The 24896-nt window shown below is 37.4% G+C and overlaps 1 protein-coding gene across 3 annotated transcripts; it reads right to left on the bottom strand.

Annotated features, from left to right (window-relative positions):
• Nucleotides 1-1597: 1597 nt before the first annotated feature.
• scd (stearoyl-CoA desaturase (delta-9-desaturase)) lies at nucleotides 1598-24514 on the bottom strand. Of its 3 annotated transcripts, none has more exons than XM_031905122.1 (6): nucleotides 20298-20859; nucleotides 14523-14780; nucleotides 11874-12004; nucleotides 11157-11362; nucleotides 7695-7927; nucleotides 1598-5268 (listed from the first exon to the last, which is right to left on the bottom strand). In XM_031905122.1, exons 2-6 carry the CDS (start codon nucleotides 14767-14769, stop codon nucleotides 5069-5071), a joined length of 1017 nt encoding a protein of 338 aa, XP_031760982.1. In that variant the 5' UTR covers nucleotides 14770-14780; nucleotides 20298-20859; the 3' UTR covers nucleotides 1598-5068.
• Nucleotides 24515-24896: the final 382 nt, after the last annotated feature.

The following is a 24896-nucleotide window of genomic DNA, read 5'->3' as shown; positions in this document are numbered from 1 at the left end:
TACATCATTTCATCAAGCAATTTAAAGTTTAATCACTTACCCCATCAATAAACATGCTAATCCCCACAAGCCTACATTTTAATGCTATTCCTATTTTGCTATTACTTGCCTTTCTATTAAGGACCTCCCCTATTTATCTTCAATTCATACCCTGGTTGCTAAGGGACATAAGCACTAGCAAACAGCTGCTAAAATTCCAAAGCCCACAGCACAAAAACAAAACTTTTTTCAATAAATACTGAAAAACAAAGACCAACTGCACACGTCTCAGAATACCACAGCCTACATCATACCAAAACTAAACTTAAAAACCTTTCAAAGAACTCTATGATCACTGTCATTAAAATGCACTCAAAATATAACATTCTTGTCAAGTGTATTTACTTTTTATTCAGTTAAGGCATTGGTCTTCATTATTTCTTTTTTTATAGTTTTTTTAATTGTGGGCCTTCTTCCAGCCTTCAAATTAGGGGTCACTGACCCCAGCAGCCAAAAATCTCTAGCTCTGTGAGGCTACAATTTTATTGTTATTGTTGATTATTTTTTTATTCAGGTCTTCTCCTATAAATATATCAGTTTCTCATTCAAACCACTCCCTGGTTCCTAAGGTAATTTGGACCCTAGCAACTAGATAACTGCTGAAACTCCAAACTGGAGAGTTGCTGAACAAAAAGTGAAATAATCAAATAACCACAAATAATAAAAAATGAAGACCAACTGCAAATTGTATTAAAATATTACTCTCTACATCATACTAGTTTACTCAAAGGTAAAAAAAAAACCCTCCCAGTTTGCTGCTTGGCTAGTAACCCATAGCAACCAATTAGCAGGTTGAATTGACTAATCAGCCAATGATAAACATCTCATTAGTTGCTATGGAATACGAGATGTGGGCAAACTTAACTAAAGCTTGCAAAACTGGACTATTTAAATTTTACTAAATCACATTATTTAGCACTGACATTGTGGGGGACAGGTTCTATATCTGTTAGGTCAAAGTCATTAGACAGTGTAGGACTCACGTACAATGAGGGGCCTTGACGTGGCATGTGAGCTTACATATTTTGGCCAAAGTGTGGTACTAACACCTCATTTTTTGTAAAAATTATTTTTAAAGGCAAACTAAGTGCTGGCAAACTTTCTTTCTCTTTGTGTATAATTAATGGCTTTTTGTCGTTTATAGCAGCTGGTTAACTCCAGATTGTGGGTTAGACCGAGCGCTGGCACACTAGTGTGTTTCTAGCAGCTGGTCAACACTACAGCGTGGGTTAGACCGAGCGCTGGCGATTTCTTTCTGTATATATCTGTTAGGTGCCTGGGGTTCTGGACCGACAAGAAATGGTTGGGTTTGAACAGATGTTGGGGGGAGATTTGGGTGAGTCAAGGGCATGGCCAGGTAGGTGTATGGGGCCCCACCTGTCCATATGGCAACTACACTAAAAACTGGTTAATATTATTATTAATCACCCAGCCTAAATGGTTTTTGCTAATTATTTTAAAAATATATTTTTTGGGCCTGCATTCTTTTTACTCATCATGGAGTAATCAATCAGAAAAATAGCAAGTCACTATCTGTCAGTAACACAACAAAAAACAGTTTGTCTGTTTATACTTTATTTGGCATTTAACTTTAACAAAACACAATTGTTTGGTTAAAATAATCATATTTATGGCCTATAATATATATTTAAAAGCTTAACACTCTTGCTATATGAAAAATCCAGCCAATGATACAAAAGTGATACCGTTATGGGCTAACTAAACAAGGATTTAATACTCCCAGCTATCAAGCGTCACAGGTTCTGTGCAAAACAGGGCAATGCACAAAGCTCCAATGCTGTGCTAGGGAAGCAGGGAGCCCTGGCACTGTAATATGTAAAAAGTAAATGCCAAGTGTAGATAAACTTGGGGAACTTACTGCAACACATCCAAGACGAGGTACAATCATTGTTAAACTGCTTAATTAAACTCTGCTCTACTGAAAAGAATATCAAATATATGAAGTGATGGGTAGTTAGTATGCTGCTTGCAGTCATTATGTATTCGTTAGGCCATTAAAGACTATAGCACTGCATTTCCTTTATAGCAATGGGCAAAATCACCTCTGGTCATTAGCCCTTGGCTTGTGACTATAGACAGTAAGATATTTACCATAATCCCTATTGTATTAAAGTTCCTGTGTGCCATAGCTTATGGTATCACCTTCAGATCCATTTGGGTAATTTTGATATGACAAGAGTATTTTAGCCTTCCATATATTACATGGCCAGAAAAGTACTACCAATTACTTCTGCTTATATACAGAAATAATTAACAATTACAAATAACTGATTCAAGTTTACACATTCAAATATAAACTAACAAAATTCCAAATAAGTGCTTAATGTCTAAGTGCTTCCGTTCATATTTAAATATATAATATAAAAGCAAGTGGGGAACTACGTGAGTAAAACCAAGAACTGCAATCTTTTTTTGTTCTCTGAATGCAGTGTAAGTGCTGCTCTGTTATACAATGGATTCCATTCTTGGCCATCCATTCAATTAATATAAGCTTTAAGGCAATTTTATTTCACTGCTAATTCTCCTCAAAACGGTGCAAACCAAATTTTTATTCTATAAATATCTTACAGCAATTTACAACATTACTCACTCGTTACATCCAAACATCATAATATTTAATAAAAAGAAACCATAGTATATTGGCTGTTCAGTAACTGGAACAAAAGGACTGGGGATTGCTAGTAAATAAAGCTAAATTGTGGTGTGAGGGTATGGGGTTCCAAGAGTGCTCATTTTGAGGGAAATACTATAAAGAGGCTGTTTTTGCATTTAATACCCATCCCCACCCCGCCCTTTGCTTAGATCAGCCAAAATATCTGAAACCACTGATTAAACTCCTAATTTAATTCTAATGCCCTTTGGTTTATTTTGCCCTACACTTTGGTGCTCATTTTTAGTAGAATGGGGAAGGCAAATTGCTGTCATTGTCTGCTAGGCAATTTCCTAAAATTCTCATGCAAGCTTTTGTCCTATAACTAACCATTGCTTGGAAATGTGGGCAAATGTTTCAAAGAGCTTGGAGAAACACTTGTACAAACGCTTACATATGATTTGTACAGCAGGCAATGAGGGCGATTTAGCTCTTTATAAAGAAATGTTACTCATGACGAAAGCTTCAATTAGTCTACATGAGTATGCATCAGTAAATACTCTACAAAGACTATACCTGCAATAGTTTGTTTCATGCACTGTATTTCTTACTTATATTGGCCATGACCAGACTTTGCTAAGCATTATTTACATAGACACTGCCTGATATATATAATAGGCTAAGCTGTAGGATGCCTATGCACAGTTTTCCAGTCCAAGGAACATTTTGGATATAAACTTGTGCAATTTACATTATCCCTCAAATACACAGAGATTTACAGTACATTAAAATATGACTACAGTATATCAAAAGGCAACAATGTCGCAGCATTTACAATGGCGCTTATACTTTTGTTCCTCACAGTGACCTGTAACCCCCAGCTGAGTTTAACTACAATTCCCACAATCCCTTGGTAGAGTAAAGTTTGAAGGAAATTTTAGCTGACAGCAGCTGGAAGTCAGGTTCAATTCCTTTGTTCCTACATATAACCCTGTGCTGCAGGTACCAAAACATAGTATGTGTGGGGCAACGAGTCCAAAATAAAAATAAAGCTGTGTAAATCTATAAGCCTATTTAAAAATATTTAGTAATAAAATAAACAGGGGACCATGCCACATTTACTAATAATGTAAAAAATCATTACAGTAATTGTGCATGTATGCCGGAAAGGGTAACTAAAGCCTCAATACATATATTCCAGGCATATGAAAAAGGGCCACTATACAATTCCTAGTATAATGCAGGCCAATAAATGCAGATTTTTTTAGATTTATAATATACACTACATTTCTATCAAGCCCAAATGTAGATCTGATAACCAGAACACAGCTCCATAAGCTTTTACACTTTCTGTCATTTGTTCACAAAATAAAAAATAAAATAAAAAGTCAATCAAACCCATACAGTGGGGAACTGTGTCAAAGAAACTAGCACTTCCTCCACCTAACCTACAATATGATACCAGGTGGGGGAACACACCATGCATATTATGAATATATATATGTATTGTTCACAGTATTTTCCCTCAGAAATTTTCCCATTTTTACCCTATTATGAAACCTACATTTCTGGCTGGTAGCTGCGGATGACAAGTAAGTTCTGCAGCAAAAAGTCATATCTGACTTGATAACCACCAAGGTTTTATGTGACAGCCAATGGAATCAGAATATGCTTTATTTATTTGTGTGGCTTGGGCATTTTATCTTCTGTGGGCAGAAAAATGTTTTCAGGCAGCTGTAGGCACCTTGAAAGCATTTTCTACCATCCATAGAACTACAAGCTACAACATACATAGAGCACTGCCTTTGTCACTATGAACTGTTTTAATTCCCCCAACTGCAGTCAATGCAAACTCATCTCATCGGTGTTAGTACAACCAATGGCTCAAAAAATTGCCAGTTGGAAAATAAACTGCCTAAAATGCACTCTATTTTAATTGTTAGAGTAAATCATATGAATACGCAAACCAAAAAAAAAAACTTCTTTTGCTTTTTTCCCTTTATGTACAAACTGTTAAAAATGGCACTTGAAAGTTGTCCACTTATTAGATTTCATTCTGTTTCAGAGAGCCTGAGTACAGTCAAATACCTCTGAAGAGAGAGCTGGAGTTTTGGTCAGTGCTTAAGACATTTACACAAGGTGGGGGTCTTGTGACAGACCGACTCACCAGCTGAGAAATGAAGAGCAATATAAATAGCTATACAGTACAGAAAGTATCCAAAAAAGCAAACTAAACATGTGTTTTTTAGAACAACATATGTAAAGGAAGGCAAATGGAACAAGGGATGAGCCATTAAACATGGAGTTATAATTACTTTAAGTAATTAAAAAGAACACTGTGCTGGGTTGTATTAAAATAATCACAATTAACATCTCCTCTCAGCCTTTTGTTAATATTTGACTAAAAATCCCTTCTCTTCAGCCACTCCTGTGGCTCCCGTCACCAGTGCGCTTCTTTCGAGCCATTATGGTCTCCTTGGATACCCTCTTGCAGTCATTAGCCAGGCCTAACAGGCACATAAGGTCAATAAAGCCAGTGGTAATGTTGAACTTTAGACCAAATTCACTGGTAGAATAGTCAAAAGGGAATGTGTGATGGTAGTTATGAAAGCCTTCTCCTGTGTAAGAAACAAACAAAAAAAAGAATTCAATATGTTACTTAAATAGAACATTTATATCCTTTGTCAATATATAATGCAGTGTTTCCCCCACAACTCAATGCTATAGGGTTCATCTGCAAAATCCACACTGGTAAACTATACATGCAGAACCAGCAATAAGATTGTTGTGTGATTCCTTAAAGTGATACTGACACGAAAAAACTGTCTTTCAAAATATGAATATACATAAAAAGCTACCTATAGGTCGTGTTGACGGTTTTTCGCTGACAGGTCTGGTGTTGTAAGTAATCGTTACTTGAAGTTCATAAACCCGACTGTTTTGCAAACCTGACTGTCCCTTCTCAGCCTGTCACTTATAGCTTCTAATGCTAACAGACAAATATGGCCGCCCCCTCATAGAGGAACACGGGGGATCAGACAGGTAAAGTAAATGCATCAGGCAAATACTTTTATGGCAAAATTATAAAGTTCTTGTTATGATAGATGTAAAAAATGATTTAATTTCTGCTGTCAGTATCTCTTTAAGTGCAATAAGCAAGGAATATGCAGTGATTCAAGCACCTTTGTGAACAGCATTTAAATACATGCATTTGCCCTTACCATTTGTGTTCTTTAACATACACTCCAGTGTAGGAGTACACTGCATGGCAAATTAATTTGGAATACACTTTTTTATTTTGGTGTTACTGTTCGTTTAAAATTAGCACAAATAAGCTGTTGTGTTTGAGAAAATGGAGGAATTTGATCACCTCATTTCTGTGTACCTGTAGTTATTGCTCAACAAAAATTTCATTCTGTTGCATGAGGGCCTTCAGTTGTGGGTATGCTTGGAGTTTGATATATAGGCCACTTTTACCTTCTGTTTTTACCAGTGTGTGTAATTGTATAATCCCTAAAGGTTCTACTGCAATAAACTGAAATTTTTAGCAGAACATTTCTGCCTAGTAAGCAACACAACAGATTAAAGTGATTCTGACACTAGAAATGAAACCTTTTTTCACACCTATCATAACATTGTCTTTGCATGCTATTTATAATTTTGCCTTAAAAATATTTGCCTGATCCCCCCTGTTTCTCTATGAGGGGGCAGCCATATTTGTGCAGCAGTAAGCCTTTAGCATTAGAAGCTTTAACTGACAGGTTGGGAAGAGACAGTCATGTTTGGAAACTTCAAGTAGTAATTACTTACAAAAGCCCTATCAGAAAAAATCAATCAGCATGACCTATAGGTAACTCTATATTGTATATTCACATTCTGAAGAGTAGTATTTTAGTGTCAGTATCACTTTAAGAGGGAGAAGCTAATAGTGGACTTCCAGCTAAAGAAACAGGTGCTTGAGATCACAACTGTAATATAATTGCTATTCTAACACTCATTTGCCAGAAAATGTGCCAACATTCACATATGGGCAGATACAATAAAATAGATTAAAAGTATTTTAGTAGTATTGATCTTGCAACTGGCATCTTTTACATATTGTAACAAGACAGCTGTCAGTTCAAAGACTATAAAGAATATGTTTCACTTCTTGGTGCACATGCTTCTGATTATTCTTCATTTTTCACTATGCATGAAGGAACTCCTCTGGGTTGACCCAAAGATATCTACCCTTATTAGATTTGATATGTCACTCTTATTACATCTGACTTAGGTATTTGTCAATGGAACAACCCTGCAGGTGTGGTTAGACAGGTGGCAGGAATTTCTAAACCTTATAAACTATGGTGGATTCTCCTGAAGATAAATAGACAAGGTAATAAGTGCTAATGTCAAAAGATCACTTCCAGGCACACTTCAAGTAAAAGCATGCTTTTTAATCAATTACAAATATCACAACCCTTCTAGCTGTGTTTTCTATACCTGTCCCTGAATTTACCTTATGTTGTGCACAAGAAACATGTCAAATTCTTGCACTGTATACTGTATTTAATCTCTTAGAAGCAACCATTTTGCTCTCAAAAATGTAGGCATAAGGTGCTCAGAAATGTTATGTCAAATGAGCATTAGGTCACTGCTTCTTTTCAGTGAAAGTGCTGCATAAATCCAGACTTTTAGCTCCAAGCTCAGACCATGAAGTTATAAAAATTGCCAGATGTCATCACAGCATTACTAGAGCAATGGCACATAAGCTATTTGATTGCTACTGAACACTGCCTTAGGCTGCCCTTTATTTAGCTCTGAACAAAAGATCACTGACTGAAAATATGCCACTATACCATAGCCTCTAAGGTGACATAAAAAAAGATAAAATAACATACAAGAATAAATAACAAATCATTCCACATATCTTTCACTGAACTCTAAAAATAAAATTAAATTACAGCTGATGGAGTTTGCTCTGGTCACCTACTTAAAAATAAATATCAAAATAATAGAACTGATTTGTGTTATATTTCTTGAGGGGATAAAAAGACAGACATACCTATGGCTCCAATAGCGACTAATGGGTTCTCTCTGGGATTGATGGTTTGGTCATAAGGTCGGTTTCCATACATATGAGCTGCGCTATTCACCAGCCATGTTGCATTGAGCACTAGTGCGTAACGTAAGAGACAAGGAACATAGAAGGCAACGGAGAAAGACTCGTCCCAGAAGTACCATGGAATCACAGTGGGGAGTATGAAACACATCACCAGTATAGAAAGCTTATAATTTCTAAAAAAGAAAACAAAATTGCATCAGTTTGAAAAATTGGTGCTGGTGAGTATACTTATAGGTTATCATATTGCTATCTTCCATACAGAAAGTATTTTATCATGGAGGACATCTTTGTTTTTTTGGTCTGTGATAGAAAAACTGTGCTAAAGGAGAACTAAGGTAAAATTTTATTCAGGGGTACCCTGCACTGCCCCACCCCGTTTCTTTTCCCAAATATAGCAAAGGAACCCCCAGGATGATGCTGCTCCCCATATCTTGAAACCAGGAGCCTGCACAATTAAACCAGAATGTCATGGTAGCTGCCACATACAGCTCTACATTCAAATTTGACTTTAATGCTCCTCAGTTCTGGCTCCAGGTGCAGGGACAAATAACATGGATCTAAATTTATATAGGATGGAGGAAGTCTCATTGCCTGCCCTGGAGAGGTAGGCGGAAATATTAAAGCAATATTGCTTTAAGAATACAACCCTGATGTTTATGGACTGTGGCTGCCAGCATGCTTTAAAATATATTAAAGTTTGCTAAGGAATTTATAACTGAGCCAAGTGTGGTTGAGCAAGCAAGGAATAAACACAAGATTTTAACAGCATCATTAATTGATCGTATATATGTGCTCTTTTTATGCAAACTTATCATGGTCAAAAATGTACATAATATATCCAAAGTATTTTCATTTCAGCTAAAATTACAGTTTTTTTTGCTTGGTAAAAATGTCAGTGTTAGCTGCTCCTTTAAGGAAAGAAAGCCAAATATAGATCACATGGTATCTGCTGGCTCTAAAGATGATTGCTAGAGATTATAAATGAAAGCTTTATTCTTCAGCATCTTTTAAATTAAGGATCAGGCAACAGCCCTCAATTCTATTATTCTCTTGAGAAAAACAGCATCTTTGTTTCAAACAAAACCCCCCACACAGCAACAAAAATAACCAGACTGTTATAAAACTAAGCATAATAATTACTAAAGAGAAGACCTAGAGTATAACACAATACTTTCAGCAGTGATAATTCCACTTTAGAAACTGCTAAAAAAAAAGGAAATTAAAAAGGTTCAGCACTTCTCAAAGTACTGTTAGAAATGTCTTCCAGTATTGTGATACAGGTATGGAATCTGGAAACCTTTTGCCTAGATAGCTCCAAATGATGGGTATGTATCTCCCACAAACATCATTTTAATCAAATAATTTAAATTTCCTGTTACCACCAACTGCGCATGCGCAAGAAACCGAAGTGTGTTCATTTGCAAAGATGTCAGCCAGGTATGCAGCTACTCTACTCTGCTATTTTAGGTTGGGGTTAGCTATAGGGATAGTTGTTAAAGTTAGAAACTATGCCATAAGGGAGAGGTGACGGAGGTCAAGGCAGTGCTAGTTAAGGGGGCTTTTATAGCCGGGGGGGTATAGTTCTCCTTTAAATGTTTTATTTACTAGACAAGATATGGAGATCCAAATTACAGAATGATCCCAGGTCTGGATAACAGGTCCCATAGCTCTACAGTTTGGCACAACCTTTGTTCAGGGTTGATACATAAGAAGATTCCAAAAACTGTTAACAATGGAAACCAATATCAACAAATAATTCTGTTCAATTGCAAGCACCATGATGCAAAAACTCACTTGAGTCAGGTAGACAGGGGCATTTTGACCCCTGACATTTTGCATCAGAGGAGCAGTCAAAAAGTACCATTGCTTTAAATACTGTACTGGGTGCATCTGCCAGGGCACTGGTCATTAAATTAAATAAGCAGAAGAGATAAGTACCTATGTCATCTAGTACCCAAATGTGTACACCAGTGCCCTTTACTGTTTCACCATTAAAAGGTATAATGTACTGTACACTAACAAAGCACGTACATCACAGCTGCTCATATTTGGGTTGGATCTACAGGAAGGAGGCTTCTGTCTTACAAAGAGCATTCTGCCAGATAACAGGCTGAAACTTGGTAACAGAGATTGATTCTGAGCTATTTATTGCCAGGGTGCACTGTATTATATAACCACCCAGTGCATGACAGCATGCACATTTTGCTTAGAATGCATGTAATCCATCCTAATACAGGAAAGAGAAAAGAGACAGGGGATGTGAGGCATAATAATTGCCAGCTGTACATTCTAGGCACTAAAAACATGTTTTGTTTAAATGAGATAGTTGGAGGAACATTAGGATGATAACATTATGGCATGAAATTGTTAAAGACATGATTAGTCTGTAAATGTGGTTATTTATATTTGACACTTAGCAATGTCAATTGTGTCACAGGGCTCAGTATATGGTCATCAAACTCACTGGTCAAAGTTAATTTCCTTTTACAGAAGGTAGTACCTCATTCCCTACCTAAAATTATATCATATTACGCTGTAATATATATATATACTGCTGTTGAATCTTAGAGACTAAATAGACTTCCATAGTTTCCATGGCCACATCATGAAACTGAACAACTGAAAGATGCCCTGGGCCCAAAATCTGTTTTTGCACTGCAAAGGAAAATGTAATTCTAAGAAACTTTCCAATACATATTAAATATTCATTTTCAATAGTTTTAAAATTATTTGTAAATGTAATTGATATTAAACACAGTATCAGCCTGTTTATATTCTCCTGGCTTTGAACGGTTGCTATGGGAAACTGATTTAGTTCAATATAGCTCCTATACTAGTGGGCCCAATACAAAGACCGTATTTGTGGTCTTTGCACTTGGTCCTTAATGCTGGAGAGAGTTGGTAAGAGATGATTTGATGATATAAACAATTCAATGTTCCTGCCGGGCAGTAGATATCACTTCGACTGTCTGCTCAGTCAGAGAGAGAAAGAGAGCTCAGCAAAGACAAGTGAGCAGAGCTTCACGCTAAACCACGAAGTTGTGAGGCTTGTGATACAGAATCTACATGCAACTGAGTGCAGTCAGAAAAGTATGTTATTCAGGGGCCTTATAGAATTATTTTAAAGACAAGAAAAAATAAAAAGGTTTACTTAAGAGCTTTTTTTATCCAATGGAAATTAAAGTAAAACAAAAATATAGACATTAAAAAAATGTCAAACATCTCTTCCAGCTAATTGAACTGAGAGTTCAGTTCTAGGTGATTCATAAACTGAGGGCCAGGTGCAGATGCTCTTTTATCAGTTTAGTAAAGCCCGTTTGTTCTAGTAGAATTTGTTATACCTGTGTTGTGCTACAGGCAAAGTGAACTGTGAAACTGGAAAAAAAACCCTTTAAGACTCACCTCCTTTGGAACATGACCACTTTATCTGCTTTGAGATCACTTAGATCAAGCTTCTTCCCTTTTTCTATGACATCGGGGTGCTTGCGCATGAGAAGCCAACCAATGTGCGAAAAGAAGAAACCTCTCACAGCGTTATGTGGATCAGCATCAGTTTCAGAGTATTTGTGATGAACACGGTGATCTCGTGCCCATTCATAAATGTCATTCTACAATTTGGAAAGAAAAGTATAAATAAATTTGAGATAAAGACTGTTTGGCACCCATAGGACTAGGCTCTTTTATAGTATAGTCCCACATCTCAAAGTAACTTACAACAGTTTAGATACAGCATCAAAGAAGTAACCTTTCCATATAAAGGATTTGCACTCCCAGGAGCTATATGGCACACATCTTTAGCAAAGTAAGTAGTAAGTCAATATATATGTGTCAGCCTGAACCCAGGTGCATCAGAATGCAGCAATCCCTTAAATTTACTTCATCTTTAAGATTTTTTTTTCTCAATGGAAATTAAAGTAAAACTCTCTGCACTAGCAATCAGGGCGGCACTAGGGGACAAAACACCCCTGCCTACAGAGATATATTACAATATAACCAGCACACTGCTACTTATTTACTACCCTTGGTTAAACAGGTTCACGGATAAACAAATCTGAGCAAGAAAATTAAAATAATCTGGGTTTTTGTTGGATAGGGACAAAATAATAATACACCTCCTACCTGAAAAGCCATAGAGTTTACAACTGCCAAAAATATCCTAAGGGGAAGTTTGGCCTTATAGGAACGATGACTCCAGAGACGATGTGCACCAGCTGTCACCCCAAGAGCACTCAACATGAAGCACAGAATTGCTGTAGGAAAAGAAACAAAATTGACCCTAGTAAGGAAGCAAATATGGTTCAGGCAGCAAATAGTAATAGTTTAGCAAAGGAAACTGTACAGTGTCTTAAAACAAGCTAATATATATATATATATATATATATATATATATTATTAATACATGAATGGCTTATAAATAAATTGCAAATTTGCAAAATTACATTTTTAATCACCATTCAGTAACAGCTGTATTTTGTAGTATCCATTCCCTAAAACAGGAGCTTTGGTAGAAAAATCTGGACCCCAGAGGCCTTTACAAAATCTCACACATACAGTAGTATCTGGTGTCTGATCAGCAAACAACTGCAGATAAACACAACTATAAACAATAAAGCACAAGAGTCATCTTGAATGTTGCGCACAGATCAGTGTTGCTGCTTTGGGTGCAGGTGACAGAAAATCCTCAGGATAAACCCTGCAGTCTGGATTTTTGCTAAATATAGGTTAAACAATTAAAAAAGCCATTAATCTGATGTGTAAAATCCGATTTAATAGCAGAGAAATTCTTGACAGTGGGGGGTGCCAATCTGTTAGGCGCATAGCCTGGTACATTTTTCAAGGAAGAGGGCTAGACCATCATGGGGGGGGGGGTGCACCCACCAATAATTAAGACTTGTCTTTTAACAGCAGCCCTGTTTCCCAAGGACAAGTTCCAAGAAAGGATGTTTACAATGGGCTGAATTACACAGCTTCTATGTAATCCTAAACCCTTCTTGTGAGGGTCACAGATTTATCTCAGAATGTAATAAGCAGGCAGAAAATGGTGTAGCTGACTCAAGCAATCCGACTCTATAAAACAGCACACAGTCTGAAATGTTATGTTCATGAAAACATCATTAAATTATCTTTTAAAAAAAAAAATGTTTTACACTAACTCATAATTAATCGATTCTATAGGGTTAGTGAGGCCAAAAGAAGTTTTTAGCTTCACTCTGCTTCCCATAACGCTTCCTCCCATTGTAAGGTTGACAAATTTTGTTAATGCTAAATCTGGACCAATGAAGATGGACTCACTTAATATGTGGAATATCAACATACACTTACCTAAGTTCTACAAAACATAAAACAAAACTGTTTGTGAAATCATCATCACCAGTGAATGGACTTAGGCATATTTTACTTTAAATACCAGCCAGCCTTATGGACCATTACAGTAGCTCAATGTCTCACAGCTCCCAAAGGTGCATCACAGACCCAGCTCTTTTCTAAACTGCACAGAACCTATGCAGAGGCCTCAAAATCCACAATCAGAGAGCTATTAAAAGCAAACAGTATGTCCAACAGCTCAATATTTAGTTATCACGCTTCTGGGCTATACAGCCTGAGTGCAGGAAGCGTGGCTGTAATCATTTTCCATGTTTGTTTTTAGACCTATAAACTCAGATACACAAAACTGGGCATCTGCTAAATCTGGGCTGTCCAGGTCAACAGCAGGTAAGTAAAAATCCTGGAGATTATAATGCACTTTTCTACCCTGTAAACTAACTGTGCTCTAACCTGCTATGGTGGCCAAATTAAAGATACACGCCATACCACTGATATAATCGCATAAAACGTGTGTGGGCTCCAAATTATTGTTCCCAAAGTTCCATGGCAATCGTACCATGGCAATTGGTTGTTTAGTCAAGTAGACAGGTTTTGTATGTATTGTACAATTGTTGTCTGCCAATTATTTTAAGTTCAGAACATCCTCCGATTTGTTACTTTTAGTTCGATATCCGAACGTTTGTCAAAAGAATTTGAATGTGTGTGGTCAGCTTAATAGTTGTATTGTATTGTATAGTGACCATTAAATTACTTATTTCTGGAAAAGCATAGATACTCTTATAAACTGGCAGCCAGTGTTTTTTTTAACATTTACTAAAGAGGTCAGTGAGCAGCAACATGGTTAATAAATGCTTTCCTCGTCCCCTAGAACTGCTTTCTCATTAGTTCAGGAAAGGCCAAATAATTGAATTAGTAAGATAATGTGCTGAACAATCAAAATCCCCATATAATACATTGTGTTAGCTAGAAAAAAGTTGCTTCTTTATTATCTGTGACTTTATGACCTTCTGGGCTACTGGTAACATGCTGTAATGCTTTAGTAACTCCTGACTTATAGCTATGTTAACATGTTTTTCCAAATGAGGTTTGTGTTCCCAAATAATTCAATATATTTTCATTTGTTTCTCTGAGTATTTAAATCTGATTTATAAAAATGCAGCCAGACAGTTTAAAATGAATAATCTTGTGACAAGGGATATGTTATGCCATACAATGTAAGGGCAGCATTATATTAAGCAACACCCACTGTTCTCCTGATAAGGAGGAGCAAATGTGTAACAAGAGCAACCAATCAGATTTTAGCTTCTGTTATTACAAGTGGACATATTTGCCTAAAAGTTGTTGCTGACCGGTTCCTATAGGATTCAGCTGTACTGCAGATTTCTCCCTATGTAATTGTGCCTGGACAGTATTAATTCTCTTATTAAAAAAAAAAATTCTTACCCCATGCCAAAGTGATGGGCTTTGCAGCAGGTATCATAAACAGTCCATAAAATGCTCCAAAGTGCAGCAGAGCCATCAGGATTACATTCCTCCAAACCAGTTTGATGGGTGGCTTAAAATCCACTTTCTTAATGTATGTAGTATCAAATATGTCATCTGTCATGACTCTGTCAGCCCCAATTTCATCCTGTATTATGGAAGGACTTTCCATTACTGTTGACACAGTCTGACTGCCCCTGAAAGTCATTTTTGTAGGGTCTGAAAATAAAAAAAAATGGAACTTAATAAGATAAAATGCAAGATAACATTTACATATAAAGCATAAAGCTATTCAGTGGGGAAATACAGAGACTGATTTTTATATGCTATACAACAATTTATATTATTAAAAGTCATTATAGTACTGACCTCCTGAACCAATTTAATTTATCAAGAAAAAATTCAAAGTAACTGATATTCAAATTTGATTACTCAAAACACTACTATCAACTATCAAAAAAAAAAATGTTTTGCCCAGAGCTTTAACGTCACATTACTTTAATGGGATATAATGGAATAAAAAAATGTCCACAAATCAGATATCTATTGGGAAGGTATGAAAATCCTATGAGTGGCTTCTGAAAAAAACATACCAACGTTCCATTACGGTCCAGTTTCCCCAGGCCCTCATAATGATACCATGACATGGGGGCCACACAGTAGAAAGCAAGATCCAATCATGAGATCAGTAAAGAGCAATTGAAGTTTATCAGAGCACAGGTCACATGGCTGTGGCACCCTGGGAAATGAAGAATATGGCTAGCCCTATGTGAAATGTCAAAATTAAATATAAAACATTGGTTGTGCTTTAGAAATACAGATTACAATGCAGGATTCTGCTGGAGAAGCTCTATTAACTGATGTGTTTGTTTAAAAAAAGGTTTTCCCAGTATTCCTTTAAATGCATTCCCTAGGTCCAAAAGTGAGGCATAAAATTACAGTTTCCATTACCCTGAAATGTTGTGTGTACTTCTGTTTTGTCACAATAAAGTAACTTGATCACCTTCACAAAGAAACTTGAAAGACTTCTTATTCAGAAAGCTACTAGTCAGGTGTAGGACAAACGCATACCATGGGCTTGGAAGTTGAGTAGAGTATTTATAGAATTTACTGTACAAACTGTTAATTGTGTAATTGTGTTTTCATACATGAGCTATTTACTGTAACCACTTGTGATCTGTATATATGGTCTTAACGAGCCAACGGACCTGTTGTTGACCAGATTTAAGCTATTTTACTGCGGTAAAGGGAAAGGTAAAAGGAGCAGTAACACACACACAAAAAAAAAGGTTTTAAAGTAATTAAAATATAATGTACTTTTGTAAGGTAAAAGTTGTACGTTTGCTTCAGAAAGTTTTCTATAGTTTATATAAACAAAGTTGCTGTGTAGCCATGGGGGCAACCACTCAAGCTGGATAAAAGAAAAAAGGCACAGGTTACACAGCAGATAACAGATACGCTGTGTAAAATCCAATGATATTTTGCAGAAGAGCCCTATATCAATCTAATCAGCTACCCCCATGGTTACACAGCAGCTTTGTTTAATTAAAGGAACAGTAACACCAAAAAATGAAAGTGTATAAAAGTAACTAAAATATAATGTGCTGCTGCCCTGCACTGGTAAAAGTTGTGTGTTTACTTCAGAAAGTCTACTATAATTTATATAAATAAGCTGCTATGTAGCCAGGGGGGCAGCCATTCAAAGGAGAAAAGGCACAGGCAGATAACAGATAAAACACTATTGTATTCTACAGATCTTATCTGTTATCTGCTATGTAACCTGTGCCTTTTCTCCTTTTTTCCAGCTTGAATGGCTGCCCCCATGGCTACACAGCAGCTTATTATATACATTATAGTAGTGTTACTGTAGCAAACACACCAGTTTTACCAGTGCAGGGCAACAGTGCATTATATTTTTATTACTTTAAAGCTCTTTCATTTTTTGGTGTTACTGTTCCTTTAAGCTATAGTAGTGTTTCTGAAGCAAACACACAACTTTTACCAGTGCAGATCAAAACTACATTATATTTTAATTACTTTAATACACTTTCATTTTTTAAATAATTCATTTATGATTTTTAAATTGTATTCTTGAACCAATAAAAGTATTTTTAGTTTACTTTTGTGTATATTTTAGTAATATTTGTGTGTAGGCAGCCCAATCATTGTGCCTGATCCCACGCTGAGAACCACTTCACAATGCAACTGCTTTCATATAAGCTATTGTTTCTGGAGGAGCCGTGGCCGTGTTTTACTATTAAGTGCTATTTTCATATTTACAACTAGGAACCATTTTTAGCAATGCAGGTGTCACATAGCTGAGGGCACCAGAGAAACTAAGAATATGCCTAACCCCCAAGTCAAATTTCAAAACTAACTATAAGAAAGATCTGTTTGCTCTTTTAAAAAACAGATTGCAGTGCAGTTCTGCTGGAGCAGCACTATAAACAAAAGGGACCTTGTCATGTAAGAACAGCACCAAAGTAACTGTACAGAAATAAAAGAAATAATTTTCAAATCAATAAAATACTTAATCATGGATAAAATGTATTCACATGACACTATTTTACTCTTTTAATACCTTTTCCAAAAGAAATAAATTAGGTTTACTCCTCTATGCCAGCAAAGCTTTTTTTTTTTAAATGCAATTGTTATTTTTATGCTTCCCTATTTAATTCTAAAGTGCTCTGTAAACAAGCCGCGGAGGTGTTCCTGCCAATACCTCTAAGCTCAGTCTTGCTGGTTTGCATGACACCTGCCACCGGGTAATGAAAAATAACTATTATTAGAAGTAATGGTGATAATAATAACTTTTATACATAAGGTTAACAAACCTACGTTTAACCTGATACACAAAGGAAAATGACAGATTTCTTAAGTAGTCAAGCAAGCCACTTCACTAATCAATAGGTGATGTAATAGGTATGAAATATAAGGAGGGATCAGAGGCATCAACCTCCTGGAAACCACATACGGGTGATTTTTTTTGGCCACATCCAGGACACCTCAACCATGCAGAATCGCAATTCAGAGGGAGAGAAGCTAGAGAATAAATGAAGTCCAAGCACAGCATTAGTTTTTAAACGAGCATCAAGCGAGGGTAAAGAATAAATGACCGGTGCCATTGAGTGGGGCAGGAGACTAATTTTGAGTAAGTTTTAAGTGTGTGTGGCAGAGAAATTCTACTTGGTCAAAACAATGTCATTGTTTTGACCAAGGTCTGAGGCTACTGAAGACATGAGAGACATGGTGGAGCCAAAGAGTCCATTTATAGATGGAGATTTACACACAGTCTGAATCTCCCACCATCTCTTCAATAACCCTGCATCGGTGCTCCCAGGGCCACTATCAGAAATCATCGGGCCCCATACTTCAAAGACAGCAGGGCCCTCCCCCTATAGGACAACAATAAATGATCAACTGATCACTGGTCCACTGGTGGTGGACCCTGAGGAAAAATAAAAAGGGGTACCAATGAAAAAAATCTTCAGTTTGCATGCATGGTCACACCCCTGATCAGCCCCAACCACTACTCAAAAACCACAATAACCCTACCTACAAGCTCCACCCCTTTTAATCCCCACAATATATGCTTTCAATATCAACACAGGCCACTAAAGATAATGGCTAATGGGAAAGGTCTGACAAAGATTAAAAGACCAGTAACACAAAAAATTAGTCTATCAAATTAATTAATACATCACGTACTATTGCCCTGCATTGGTAAAAGTATTAAGTTTGGTTCAGAAACCTTACTACAGTTTATTCAAACAAAGCTGCTGTGTAACCAAGGCGGCAGCCATTCAAACTGGAAAAAGGTTGAAAAGGCACAGGTTATGTAGCAGATAACAGATAAGCTGTGCAGATTCCCATTCAACTCTACAGGCAGGAGGGAAGGAGGTTGGACAAATAGAGAACAATGCAAAGAAGGCTGGTTTGAGGAAATACGAAGGAAATAACAGGGCTAGATGAGTTGAAAACAATACAATTAAAAGAGGGAGTGAAGTATGTGTGTATTAGCCACCTTCCACATTTATACAGGGCCCACATCTAGTATAGGTGCTAAATGTGGAATAAAAAATGTTCTCTGCTCTTGCCAGTGAGCCACAATTGGAAATATATTTCATAGAGCTGGCACATGCTTAAAAGGTTGCATACCTGTTCTGTAAAGCGTAATTATGGCCCTCCAAAATATAGCCCTTCACTGTTCTTGGTTCCCAGTGTTCGTCCTCACACTATGACAACAAAAGGGGATCTTTTCACTGTTTACATATGCCCACTGGGCACCATGGAGGTCCAGGTACCTCAAAACTTATCTGCTTTGCTGGTGGTTAAAAAAAAGGGAGCACCCTACAAAAAGAAGCATACTGCTGGCATATGACTGGAATTGTTAAGCAGCCAATGCATACATCATACTTGTGCTATAAAGGTGCATGGGTTTAACCGGCCTTTAAACAAATACATACTTATATGAACATTAACGCATAAAAGATGAAAAAATGGACCATGTACAAGTGTCCACAAAGGTAATGTCCTGTAATCTATCCTTTCAACAAATTAGAGCACAGTAATTGTTGGGAATAACAAAGAACCTTTGTTTGGCATTGTAAGAGTGCAGACCAAAGCTTGTATTATATTCAAAGTCAGCAGCAATAAACAATTTCTGCAATAAAAAATCCTTGAAAAATATGACTGGATTTATTGAGTTGGGTTGAACAGTGAATGCAGGGAGCCCCACGCACTGAGCTGCATCACAGCACTTCCAAGAACTGCTGCAATAACTGCAACACAGCAATCTTGTGTAGTCATTCTATGAACAAAGGCCTGTGTCTCTGTCTAACATGGTCTCTAATACGCATATATGAAAAATGCAAAAGAGAGGGAAAGAGAGTAAATGTACAGCTAAACTTTCACAGAATATATCATAGCTTAAAATCTCTTTTATAAATCTGTGCCATAGGCTCTATATACTTCACTCAAATCCAAAGTGCACAGTACATGGATAGAAGCTTATAAAAAGAACTAAATGAGTCTACAGACAAAATATTAAATTATTTGTGTGCACAATATCCATAACCCATACACCAACAGTTTTGTTCCTCATATGACAGAAAATAAAACAGAACAAACGCAGTATAGTACATAAGGCAGTGCACCATGCTTGTTTCCAGTAATATAACTCCATGCAACCATTTTAACTAAAACATTTAATATCTAACATCTGCCCCCCCTATTAGTTGCTGAACAGAAACTTCCAAAATTCCTGCTGGCACTAGCAGTTCAGCAACTAATACAGGGCTGCAGAATGGGCAGTCCTGAAATAGAGACATGGATGACAGACAAAGAGTTACAGGGAGCCAGAGAAAAAGAGACATAAGCAAAGAGGTTTCATATGCAAGGATGATACATCATGCCAGTACCTCCTTATCTTTCTGGCAACATTGCTTAAATGAGCTAATAAAAAGCAGCCACCTTCACCTATGTTTTGCCAAATGTCAGCCTTGCTGCTTGGGAAAACTATCACAAATAAACTGTCAAAATGATGAAAATGCAAATAGGTTTTTTTCTGCTTCTACTGGTGCCACTGCATTTGACATCTATTCTATCTCTTATCCATGAACCCCTTATCCAGAGAAGCTCTAAAATAGGGCATTGGCATGTCCCATAGAGGCCTACTCAAGCAAATAATAAATAGTAATTACTGATTTGCTTACTATTTGCAATATAAAACAGTACCTTGTACTTGAAGGCAACTAAATCGGCAATAACTCAATGCTGGTGGCAAAATATTCCTTATGGCTTTTTTTATGGTTTGGTGATCCAAATTACAGAAAGGCCCCCTTATGCGGAGAGCCCTAGGTCCCAAGCATTCCTGGTAACAGATCCCATACCTGTATAAGTAATATGCCCAGTGCCAACGCAATCAGTGCAGAACGGATACCTCTCGCCTGCAGGGATCCTGGTGCTACTGCAGCTTTGCTGGGAAGATGGGAGCACTTTGCAGCACTTAGGGGAGTGTATCAATTAGAAGGCAGGAACGGCTTAGTCTCTCCAATTTAATTCTAATGAAGTCCAATCTGTTCAGGAATTGAACGCTGCCGCACGCATCTGATCACGCATACAGTCGCACCAGCCTTCAGTTCCGACGACGAAGAGATTGAAACGGTGAAAATACCTATTCATTTATTCCAGAAGAGCCCCTTAATTCTATTGGCCGACGGGAATTTGGTAGCGCAACATTCCGTCCCCTGTCATTGGGCACCAGCAATCTGCTGACTTTTCCTCTTCAGCTGCGATGCCGCAACCGACGCGCATGCGCACTGCTACGCAGTGACTGAAAGAAGGCAAAGAGCGAGCATTTGTTGCGCGACACATAGAAAAGCAGGCCGGGCATGTTGATTTGATGTGTCACAGACTAGTAGCCTATCGTTACCTTTTAAATAACTATGTATCATGGCCACGGATAAAAGCCTCCCAGTCGCAGACACTACACATTAGATACAAAAGAAAATATTCGTGCCTGTAGCGTATAAGAACATGGCATACTGTTGCCTGCGTTTGTATTAGGAACCGGCCTGTCGCTATAATTTCAAATATTCCCTACGCCACCGTGGCACTATGGATTCCTGCATTATTAAATGAATAGGGGGTACAGGTTACCTAACAATGACGTTTCCCCTGTGCAGCAGAGGAGTGATACACATTAACAGTAGCACCTTGCCTCTAGTTACCGCCCCATCAGCTTTCTCTGAGCAAATACTTGGAACTAGGTTTCCTGGCGAGTTCAGCTCTGTATAGCAGTGCTATATACATAAAGCTGATGTGAACTGTCAGCCTTCTATGGCAGTGCGGATTGACATTAGTTCTACATTTCCCTTCCTCTAGTCTCATATAAAGCGCTCACCCGTAGCTCCTTTCAGGCGGCACCTCCTAAAGCTTTAATTAAGGGATGCGAGAGGGGCAACCCCGCCTACCCTCCCTATGTAGGGCCGAGCAGGACAGGATTTGGGGGTGCGGCGGTGCCAAAGCTCTTTCATGCGAGCTTTTATTTCTAATCTATGTGTAAACAAGTGTAGTCTCATTCTCTCAGGAGGTTTTTATTGTACTTAATCTAATAAAATATACCCTCTAACCCTTAAAACAGGAATGTCCAAACTTTAGTGATGCTGGTTCTACCCCTAGTGAAATATTTGCACCTGTGGTGGTGGTTTTAGCTATGAGGAAAGAATGAGAACCTTGGAGTAGTCCCTTAGTTTTTACATTTTAGCTGAAAATTAGCCTTTTTTTTAGCCCATGGCTTAGAGTAAATGTGATTTTTGCACTAGCAATGTCACCCATGGGTTGCCTCCCTTTATAGAAAAAAATTACTGGCCTTACTTTTTTCATCTTTCCCTGTATTTAAAACATTGGCAACATCAACTAGATTGGTAAAATCCCAGCCAGGTGGAAATGCTACCACTGACCCACTCTGAGCCAGCTAAGTAAAACTGAGGGGCTGCACACCGGGGTCTACCCAGCCCCAGATGAATACCCAGTGCCACCTTGGCCATGTCTGTCTCCTTCCTGATCGGGGCCCCCTTTAGCTCAGGTGCCAGATTTTACAACTGCAATTTAAAAAAAATGGGATTTTTATTTTTTTTAAATAGACATCCTGTGGGCTGCTCCACATTTGCTGCCAACATTGATATGGGCCTTGGGTACCTATATAGAAAATGCAGCCCTAGAGATTGGTTCAATAAGAGCTGCAAAGCTGTGAGTACATATATAAATAATGGAGTCCCACTTGTGCTATATTGCAAACAATGGCATTTTACAATGTCACAGTCTCAGTGGGTGGCCTGAGAGGTGGTAATATGGAGCCATAGTATCCGTGCCAAAAAGATAAAAGTCATATCTGTTCACCTTGCGTAAGCCTTCTCTTAAGTACATGTCCTAATGGAGACTTATTGCTTTAACAGTTACTGCACAGAGATTTAATTAGAAACTGAACTGCGTCACCATATAATACACCTCTCCAGTTCAATTAGATTCTTTAAGGTAAGCTATATGGAAGCTTTGGCAACTTTTTGTTTATGGTGCATATGTTTACACATTGTCTCCAGCTGCAGACACAGATATCTGTTGTAGCTGTTAGAAAAAAGGAAGTTAGAAAAAGATGCTTTTGCCACATTATTTTAAAAATGAAAATACTGAACTTAAAAGGGCATCAATGTGGCTTTACCCGTGAGCATGAAATAAATGAAAACATATCAACAATGAGAATATTGAAGAAAGAATAAATACTACAGTTTGGTTTAAAAGCAATTTAAATTCAAAATGTGACCACAATTTACCAGAGGAAAATTTTACTGCTCTCCATTGACATGTTTTAACTTCTAATTAGGGATGCACCAAATTTAGGATTTGATCCAGTATTGGCCAAGATTCGGCCTTTTCAGCAGGGTTCGGATTTGGCTAAATTTGTGCCTAGCTAAACCGAATCCTTAAAATCACATAACTTTTCATCAACTAAACACGGAAGATGATTTTATAAATATAACCTTAGTTTTGGCTTTAAACTAGATCAGGCTCATTTGTATTGCCATATACTTGTTCCGCAGAACTACAATATTCTTTTGGTTTGGTGCCTTGTTTGAAGGCAGACATTTTGTATATTTAAAATGTAGGACAGCAGCCAAGGGAAGATGATTGCCACAATGTTAATTAATTTAATCAGGGGTGCAATTATCAAGCAGGGAAAATTTGTAATTGCCACTTTTGAGCCAGGAAGGATTTTTCCTCTTGAAGCAACATTGGCAGATGCTACAAGTGTTTTATTTTTGTTTATTTGTTTCATTCTCCCTGGACCAACAGTTCCTAAAAGGGCCTTTTGAGCAGATGAACATGTTTCAACAAATTAACCATGTAACCATGATAAATAAATCTCTCTTTTGTGTTGTGATTTCATGTCACTTAAATTAAAAATCTGGTGCTGTAAACCCTGTAACCTTTTTAATAGAGTTGCTTTTGCCTTATAATTAAAAGAAACAAGTTACTAAACCACACAGCAAAAATGTTTTAGGACCTAAGCTTATGTACCCCAAAGAAGCACTGAGACAGATGTCAGATAGTTAGTGCTATGAAAGATTATCCTAAGATCCATCAGTAAAATTCAGGGAAGAATACAACTACATTGCAAAATATGCATGGTCTAGCGGTCACATCTCCAAAATGGAGAGGGCAAGAGGAACACCAGGGGAAAATAGAGTTTTACTGGTGTCTTTGTTTTATTTTTCCTTAGTGAGGCAGGGATAGAGGTGTGTCTGAGCCCACTCGAAGTTGCCCTACATTAGCCCAGTTGCTCACAGAAGCACACTGGATTATTATGTCCACACATGACTGATATCACAGAGCAGGTCTTTTAATTTATGGGATGAAAGTTCACACCTGTAATGGTGATGGCTGAATACTGAACCAAATCCATATTTGGCTGAATAGGCATAATCCAAAACAATATCTATAAAATGCCTCAGTTAAGGCATTCACAACTCACTTTAATTAAAGAGCAGTCCGAGAGATACATATTTAGATTATGCTCAAGCCACTGCAAGAAAATAGCATAAAATGCAGAGGCAAGCAAATTTGCAGCAGTCCCTCAGAACCAGAACCATCAGGGAACAAGTTAGAAAGGGGCAGACAGATACTGCTTTTAGTAGCAGTTACATTTACAAATAACTTTAAAGCCACTGAAAATATGTAATTAATGTATAGTGAAAAGTTCATTATTAAGGAGAACATTATTTTGGATTTAAATGATATTTTAAAACCACTTTTACCTATTTAAATAAATAAGCTAGAAATAAACATACAAACTTAGCATTTATGCGGACCTATAAATATAAAATAAAAAGTTGAAGCAATACAATTTAATGTAGTAATGCCTTGTTTACTCACCTGTAAACTTCACAGGGAAAGGAAACCAGATAACAGCTATAAAGCCACTAAGTGCCAGTTCCTTTTATACTGTACAGCAAAGCTGCTGTCTGCATGTGATCTGCCAATGATATAAAAGTCCATCCTGATAAGATTGCAGCATGTAACTATGACCTTGTTAGAGGTCACAAAAAGACATAGTGACGGAGATATGTAACCTTTGTGTTAATTCTGTCTGTGTTTGTATAAAATGAAGTGCTTTAATTAAATGTAGACTGCTAATGAGAAAAAATTGTTCCTGCACCCAATGTACAAGCACACAGCACCAGCTTATAAACAGGGTCGGACTGGAGTGTGAAGGGCCCACCGGGGCTCCTGTCCCAGGGGCCCTGCAGGTGCACTCAGTCGGGTGCATCCTCTAAC

The sequence above is a fragment of the Xenopus tropicalis genome, chromosome 7 (genome assembly GCF_000004195.4).
Source record: "Xenopus tropicalis strain Nigerian chromosome 7, UCB_Xtro_10.0, whole genome shotgun sequence".
Taxonomy (NCBI): domain Eukaryota; kingdom Metazoa; phylum Chordata; class Amphibia; order Anura; family Pipidae; genus Xenopus; species Xenopus tropicalis.
This window is presented reverse-complemented; position numbering and strand designations above follow the sequence as displayed.